General features: G+C 43.0%; 1 protein-coding gene across 1 annotated transcript; it reads left to right on the top strand.

Moving 5' to 3' along the window:
• Window positions 1-695: 695 nt before the first annotated feature.
• Window positions 696-6136, top strand: LOC122773224 (extracellular calcium-sensing receptor-like). The gene is made up of 9 exons (XM_044031733.1): window positions 696-925; window positions 1022-1322; window positions 1504-1590; window positions 1781-2050; window positions 2210-2416; window positions 2493-2768; window positions 3071-3295; window positions 3976-4090; window positions 4154-6136. The coding sequence occupies exons 1-9, from the start codon at window positions 729-731 to the stop codon at window positions 5062-5064; spliced, it is 2589 nt and encodes an 862-aa protein (XP_043887668.1). The 5' UTR covers window positions 696-728; the 3' UTR covers window positions 5065-6136.
• The last annotated feature ends 2398 nt before the right edge of the window (window positions 6137-8534 follow it).

Here is an 8534-nt window from a genome sequence, read left to right as displayed (position 1 = left end):
CTTGATTTTAATAAACCTTTAAAATGGTTTGTTTGACTAGTTGCTGGTGGTTTCTTGGGAGTTGGGAAGGGGAGTCTCATTATTCATGTTGTGATCAGGTTTTCCCCTCGGCCTGGTCATAACAGTGAGTCACGTAGAGTAGTGAAACCAGAGATCTACAATCTTCCAATTTAAAGGTGATGCACTCTACCAGTGATCCACATTAAAGATGATAAGTCCTTATTACAACTGGAAACTGTGCTTAAATTGTTGAGAGGAGCCGACATATTAGTTTATTGCAAACAAAAACATAGCTATTCAATAACATAACTTAATGTAGCTAAGTTCCAACTTAGTTTGGCAAGTAATAACAGAAATGATGCAGTTTAGATTTATAAAAATATGCATAACCTGTTCACACAGCCACAGTTTAAAAAAAGGACCCACTTCTTGATTCATTTTATTAATTCATTCATTAATTTACAAAACATATTTTAGTGACTAAAAATATTGGACAGCCAAAAACACACAGTACAAAAGATAAATGACAAAAATAACATGTAAATGACACATGACGTTGCTGAGGACCTGCCCCTACAGCTTGTTATTCTGCCCTGATAGGTGATGTGCAAGAATAAATATTGTCAAAGTCAAATAAAAGATGATGTAGTGATGGGACTGAACTCAGTAACGGGATGAACCACAGGAAAGTCATGAGGGTATTTTTAGATAACAAGTTGCTATTGCTAATGTTGTACTGCTGCTTATTCTCTGCTGTGTCCTCCTCTCTTTATTCCTCCTCTTGTCAGTTTCTGAGACAATTTGTTCTAAATGGGATGCACAAAACTGGAGATGTGATTCTCGGTGGGATTTTTGCAATCAACCTATTTTCTGCTGATCCTGACCTGACTTTTACCTCAGAGCCACAGCTGCCTATCTGCTATGGGTGAGTCTGACAGGGAAACAGTCAAATTAAGAAGCTTTTGTTTAGCCATAAAGGTTATAAGGTTTTTCAAAAGATAAACAATTGTTTTTCTGTTAGCTTTGACATCCGAGAATTCAGACAGACCCAGACCATGGCCTTTGCTATCGATGAGATCAACAGAAACTCCAACCTGCTGCCTAATGTGACTCTGGGATACAGTCTGTATGATAACTGCTTTCAACTAGGAATTGGATTTCCTGCAGCACTGTCCTTAGTCAGTGCTGCAGGAAAAGAAGAGCAACTTACATTTGAGGAGAACTGTGTTGGAAATCCTCCAGTCCTAGGGATTGTGGGAGATACTACCACTTCAAATTCTATAGCTATTTCTACAGTCTTAGGTTTGTACAGAATGCCTCTGGTAAGTATTTTAGTCCTTCAACTGAATCATTATTGTGATAAAATTATGTAAAGTAAATGTAAATATAATTTCATGAATTATCTTAAATGCATTAAATTAACAGTTGACCAATTTCCTTCAAATGTTTTAAGAGAAAAAGAAAAAAATTTTTTTGAGAATATGTGGTCTGTTTTTTTTGCAGGTGAGTTATTTAGCCTCATGTTCCTGCCTGGGTGACAGAAAGAAGTTTCCATCTTTCTTTAGAACGATCCCAAATGATGCTTTTCAGGTGAAAATGTATCCTTAAAAATGTGTATCACCAGTTATGTTGTGTCTCATTTACAGAATTGTGTTGTGTCAGATATTCAACACTTAAAGACAGTGATTAAACATGAGTCTTTGATGAACCTGTTGAACAAGATTTCTAGTAAAGATGATTCCAGCCTGTGCACTAATCCCTCTGCTCTGTGTCCACATAGGTGAATGCTATGATTCAGATTCTAAAACACTTTGGTTGGACTTGGGCAGGTCTGCTCATCAATGACAGTGAATATGGATTCCACGCTGCCCGATCCTTTCACTCTGATCTGGGTCCGGCTGGTGGAGGTTGTCTGGCTTACACAGAGATTTTGCCTAATGATGACAATCCTGCTGAAATGAGGAGAATAGTGGATGTGATGAGGAAATCTACAGCTCGAGTGGTGATTGTGTTTGCACATAAGAGTCGCACGATTAACTTCATGAAAGAGGTCAGTCCTTAAAGAGATATACTCAAAAAAAATATTTAGCCTCTGGAAAGCAGATTTCATTTCTAATGTTTCAACTGTAAGTTGTTAAAGCTGTTGTTAGGAGGGTTTTAGAGTAACTGTGTTTACCAGGACCATTACTTATTATATTTCAATGTACAGGTGGTGAGGCAGAATGTGACAGGCCTGCAGTGGATTGCCAGTGAAATGTGGGCATCAGCTGCTGCGCTCCAGACTCCTTACTTCACCCCGTACCTGGGTGGAACACTGGGTATCTCCATCCGCCGAGGAGAAATACCAGGACTCAGAGACTTCCTGTTACAAATACATCCTGAACTAAATCACAACAACACCCATGGAAACAGCCTGGTGAGAATTTCCCAATTATTTTTTATGCATTTTTGAGTATTATATGGCTTTAATACACACAATAACTATCTTTCAGGTGAATCAATTTTGGGAACACACATTTCAGTGTAGATTTGCACCACCTCCAGCAGGTTGGGTGGAAGCTGGAGGAGAATTATGCACAGGACAGGAAGTTATAGAGAATGTGGAGAATGAGTTCCTGGATGTTTCAGACCTCAGGTCAGAGTATAATGTGTATAAGGCTGTGTACGCTCTGGCGTATGCTCTTGATAACATGCTGCAGTGTGAGCCAGGGAGAGGACCTTTCAGCAACAACACCTGTGCTCATTTACAAAGACTGGAGCCATGGCAGGTGAGATATCAGTTTATACTACATTAATTTAATTTGATTATTTGTATTTATTTAAGACTTTAATGAAGTGTAAGTGTAAAAGTATTTTATTTTGTTAAAGTTAAATAACAGATAAAATACAAGTCTTTTTCATCTGCACTCTTCATTCCTCAGCACTGGCAACAGCTGAGGGCAGAGGTTTTAACTAAACATGCACATGTCACATGAGTAAGTGAATCTGTTGGTCACCCGAGGCAAACAACTACTGCAGTAACTGTAATTGTCTTTCTTGTTTTCCTTATGTCTGATTCTCACATCCAAAGCTTGTGTATTACTTGGATAAAGTCAACTTCACCACAAAATTTGGTGATCGAGTGTCATTTGATGAGAATGGTGATACCATACCAATATATGACATCATAAATTGGGTGTGGCTCCCTGATGGAAGAACTAAAGTTCAGACGGTGGGTGAGGTTAAGTGGTCAGCCTTCGAAGGTGAACTCACACTGGATGAAGACAAAATCTTCTGGAAGTTTGAATCCAAACAGGTTACTATCTCTTTGCCAGACTCTGTAGTCTAGATTCTTATTGTTCCTGATTTTGCATAGGTTTGCTTTGGTCCTTCTGACGTGATTGTTGTCATTCACCCATTATGGTACTGTTAAAATCTTCATAGACATTTGCATGCACCTCCACCTTTATTGACTGTATGAAAGTCCCACAGGCCAGTCATTTCTAAGACAAAGTTATCCCACCAGCTTTGATGTGCAGCATCTTTTCTGTCCATTTTTATCAAGTCTGAAGAATGGCAAGGTATTCTCCCTTCCACCTCTTCCAAATTAATTGCAAGACACTGAGCCTGCTTTGAATATTTTTTGTGGAGCTCAAAATTACCAGAACATGCTGATTTAAAATATTCAGTCAGTGAATATGGATCATAGTTTGGTTATTGTTACATCTCATTATGTCAAGAGAAGCTTGATCATCCAGTAAAACAGCAACCTTAACATCATTCCTTCTTTTATCAAAAAATGCAGAACCTAATTTGTCAATGTTCTTCCTAAAATTATTTCTGGTGTAGAAAGATATATTGAGAAGTTTTCGAGCAGCAGAAGTATCACCATCCACAGGGCTGAACAGACAAAACGGACACAGAACATGGAAACATATGAAGGGGCCCTTATAAGATACAATAACAGACTGATATTTCTCCAAACAGCCTCCTCAGTCAGTGTGCAGTGAGAGTTGTCCTCCAGGTACCCGCATGGCCAGAAAGGAGGGGCAACCTGAGTGTTGTTTTGACTGTGTCCCTTGTTCTGAGGGAAAGATCAGCAATACAACTGGTGAGTGTGAAGCTGTAAACAGTTGTATAAACATTCATCTCATCACTTTCCCTCTTTTCTCAGACTCCATGGAGTGCACCAGTTGTCCAGAAGATTTCTGGTCCAGCCCCCAGCGTGACCATTGTCTGCCTAAAAAAACAGAGTTCCTCTCTTACCATGAGCCTCTGGGTATCTGCTTGACAACCACCTCACTGTTGGGCACATGTATCTGTATTGTTGTTCTGGGCATCTTCATCCATCATCACAACACACCTATAGTTCGTGCCAACAATTCAGAGCTCAGTTTTCTTCTCTTGGGGTCGCTCAAATTGTGTTTCCTCTGTTCATTGCTCTTCATTGGACGACCCAGATTATGGACTTGCCAACTAAGACATGCAGCATTTGGCATCAGCTTTGTGCTTTGTGTCTCATGTATCCTGGTGAAAACCATGGTGGTTCTGGCTGTGTTCAGGGCCTCCAAACCAGGAGGTGGGTCCACTCTGAAGTGGTTTGGAGCTGTGCAGCAGAGAGGGACAGTTCTGGTTCTGACCTCTATTCAAGCAACAATATGCACTGTCTGGCTTGTCTCTTCTTCCCCAGTGCCTCAAAAAAACATCCTATATCACAGTGACAAGATAGTTTATGAATGTGCAGTTGGGTCCACAGTTGGTTTTGCAGTTTTATTTGGTTATATTGGTTTACTGGCTGTCCTCAGTTTTTTGTTAGCTTTTCTAGCAAAGAATCTTCCAGACAGTTTCAATGAAGCCAAACTCATCACTTTCAGCATGTTGATCTTCGGTGCAGTGTGGGTGGCCTTTGTCCCTGCTTACATCAACTCACCAGGCAAATATGCAGATGCAGTGGAGGTATTTGCCATCCTGGCCTCCAGTTTTGGCCTCTTAGTGGCGCTATTTGGACCTAAATGTTACATAATCTTGTTGAGACCAGAGAGAAACACAAAGAAAGCCATCATGAGTCGAGGCCCCACAAAGTAAAATTGTGAACACTGTTGTTCCTTTATCTATCATCTGTATTTTAGACTTGTATCTATCAGATCACAATACAGGCAATAAAGATTTTGATAAAAAAAATACTTTTAAACTAAATTTACTACCAACATCATAACCACTTGTTTTTCCAAATGTTGGGAGGTAATGTCATTTTACATTAAACAACTTCTAGTTGTACCAAAGGTGTCTTTTCTTTATTAATTTGATTTAAAGTGGAATTAGACCAGAAACTCCAATTAATGTTGCTTTTGGATGTGGATCTGCGTCATTTCCTCGTTTATGTAGCCCTAAAACTTCACAACAGCCACTTCAGCCACTGCTGAGAACACAGGTTTTTATTGTTTTCCTGAGCTCTTCCAAGCGGATTTCAACAGTGCCTGCTAGTGACGCAACTAGCAGGTCAGACCATTCCTCTGAACAGCAGCTCCTCCTCCTGCTCCGGAGTTGTGTCAACTGCTTGCTCTGTTGCTGCTGTAAAAACCCACTCCAGACACTTCAGAAGCTGCTCAACGTCTTCCTGAGGACTCAACACCAAACTCAGTCTGAAGGAAGGAGCTTTGTGTCACGAAGCGTCAGCTCTGTTAGTGGTTTGGTTTTGCTTAGTGTAGTTCTTGTGTTAGTTTAGGTTAAAGTCACGTTAAGTTCATGTCACTTTTGGTGTGGGTTTGATTTTCCCCTTTCATTTTGGTAAACATTTTTGTCTTCCTGTCGCGTGGTTTCGTCAGTTTTGACACATCTCCCCTAATTCCCTCATGTACTTCGCCTGGTGATCCTTTAGTAATCACTCCCACCTGCCCTTGATTCCCAATTCCCTATATGATGTTTCCAGTTTGTTTGTTATTTGCCAGTGCGTCGTTTATGCTTTTAGATAACATGTCAGAGTCCAAGTTTGTTTCGCCTTCTGCTGTTTAGCTCAAGTGTTAAGTCTCGTCTTGTTTTTTTCTCCTTCTGTGAAGAAGTGGCTTTGATTTTGTCAAGCATAGTCTAGGTTAGTTTCTCCTTCTATGAAGAAGTGATTTTAGATTTTGTCAAAAATACTCTAGTTTATTTTTTCCTTCTACGAAGAAGTGATTTTGATTTTGCCTGTTTTCTCAAGAGGAAAATAAAGAGTCTTGAATCATTCTTCGTGCCTCCTGTCTTGTGCATTTTGGTCCAAGCAGTGTATTCACCGTTCCTAACAGAACGCACTGGCCAAAACATGGATCCAGCCGAGACAGGGTAACGGCAGCTCTTGGCGCCCAAGGATGAAGATTACAGCAGAATGCCGAGCGGTACGCCGAACTGAACCAAGCGGTTTCGCTGCTGACAAGACAACAACAGAGGTTCTAAGAGTCGGTGACAAACCAAGTCATTTCCATGAACCAAACCATGTAACAGCTGGTCACTCACCTCGACTCCCGCACTGACTTCTCTCTCCCTTCTGCTGCAGCCACAGCTCCTGTGCCACCTGTCGCCACAGCCGGAACGGTACCCAAATATCCTCCACGTCTGGGACCACCGGACAAGTTATCCGATGAATCCAGCAACTGTGCTCCTTTCTTGATTAACTGTGACCTGCACTTCCAGCTGATGCCTCTAGTTTTTTCCACTGAATGCACGAAAATCGCATTCATCATCACCCACATGATGGGTCCAGCTGCTGACTGGTCGACGGCGGAGTGGGATCGCCGATTTCCTGCCTGCGCTTCAGCAGACCTCTTCATCTCAGCTTTCCAGCAGGTCTTCGTCATCTCGACCCCCTCCAGAAAAGTGAGGCATACTCTGGAGACTATCCAGCAGGACCGGAGCATCGTGGCACACTACGCCATTCGCTTCCGAATCGCTTTTCACAGTCACGCATCAGACGTAGCCTGTATCCGTGGGAACAGGGGGCCACCACAAACTAATTACGTTCCATGTTTATCACTCGTCAAGTCATGCCGTAGTATTAGGATTACCATGGTTGATCAAAAACAACCCCATCATAGTCTGGCGCACGGGAAAGAACCAATCTTGGGGGGAAAAACACGAGAGCTTCTCACAGCAGAATAATGAGTCAGGTAGCACGCTTCGCCCTCACCCTTCACTCCAGCCCGACCTGCATTATGTACCGACTTGCTATCACAATTTAAGGGAGGTGTTCAGCAAAGAAAGGGCCACAACTCTGCCACGACATAGGGCATATGACTGGTGAGGCGGCCTTCCAATGCTTAAAGAGCACCTTCTCCTCCACACGGCTCAGGACAACAGACCCCCGCTGAGCGCAACTACAACGTGGCAGACAAGGAACTGCTGGCGGTTAAGGAAGCCCTGACGGAATGGAGACAGTGGTTAGAGGGGGCTCCACTCCCATTTCTGGTATACAGGCCAGGGCAGAAGGTCTGGCTTCCCACCAAGGACCTCCCCCTCCAAGTGCTTTCCAGACAGCTAGCTCCACGGTTCGTAGGTCCATTTCCTGTTGCCATGGTTATTAATGCTGTTTATGTCCGTCTCTGTCTGCCGAGGTCGCTTCGAGTCCACCCCACTTTCCATGTCAGCAAAGTCAAACCCATCCAAGAAAGTTCACTGACAGTAACACTGGAGCAGATTGTAGAGAAATCATGAAAAGTGACTCGTATATTTTGTTAGGGTTAGGGTTAGTAATTATCAGTGCCCTCATGTTGTTTCATGTAAACATTGTCATAAACAAAACAATGATGTTATTGAAGATACAGTAAACTATTATTTATTCACATAAATCAAGGGAAATTATCATGTGCTTAATATGTGTTGCTGGTGTGGCAATATATAGTTCAGTAACAATCAGATGGGCTGCAGTTCCACCCAATCACAGTGGGAGACTGCCACATAAAGGCGGGCGTAAAGCACCTGTCAGTCCTTTGGTTGCTGGAGGCTGGGTCGCGTCACTCCTGTGCTTCCTCCATTTCCGCGTCCGTGTGGTTACAGGTGGGCTGCCGGCTGCATTTCTCGCGTATGTTGCCCATCCAGTACTAATGTGATTGTTTTATAAAGGTCCACTTGGGTGTTGCTGCTGGCTGCGCGCTGTTCACCGCTCTGTGCCACTCACTGCCTGCCGCTGGTCGCTCTCGGGGAGCGTTGATCCTCCCGTTCCACGCTGTGTTGGCCGGGATCGCCTGATCGGTATGTAGTGCAGTGGTTTTAGCTTCTTCCTCCAGCCATTCATAAGTTGCTCATTGTTTGTTCGCTTCATCGTAGGACGACTGACCGTAACGGCGCAGCGCCGATTAATCCACTCCTAGAACCGCTGCTGCTTTGCTTCTGCTCTATTTCCACTTCTTTCCCTCAGTCGAAGAGGTTGTTGGGTCGGGTTGCTGTGCCTGATTGGAGCTGTGTGTTTGCGGAACTGATCGCCTCGCTTGCGTTCGCCGCTCCGCCAGGTCGCTTGGTAACGCTGTCTCCGATTGTGGGCAGCCACGTCTTAAACTGTGTGTGTGTGTGTGTGTGTGTGTGTGTAC

Source organism: Solea senegalensis, linkage group LG8 (genome assembly GCF_019176455.1).
Source record: "Solea senegalensis isolate Sse05_10M linkage group LG8, IFAPA_SoseM_1, whole genome shotgun sequence".
NCBI lineage: Eukaryota > Metazoa > Chordata > Actinopteri > Pleuronectiformes > Soleidae > Solea > Solea senegalensis.
The sequence above is the reverse complement of the archived record's forward strand: the minus strand, read 5'-3'. Positions and strand labels throughout refer to the sequence as shown.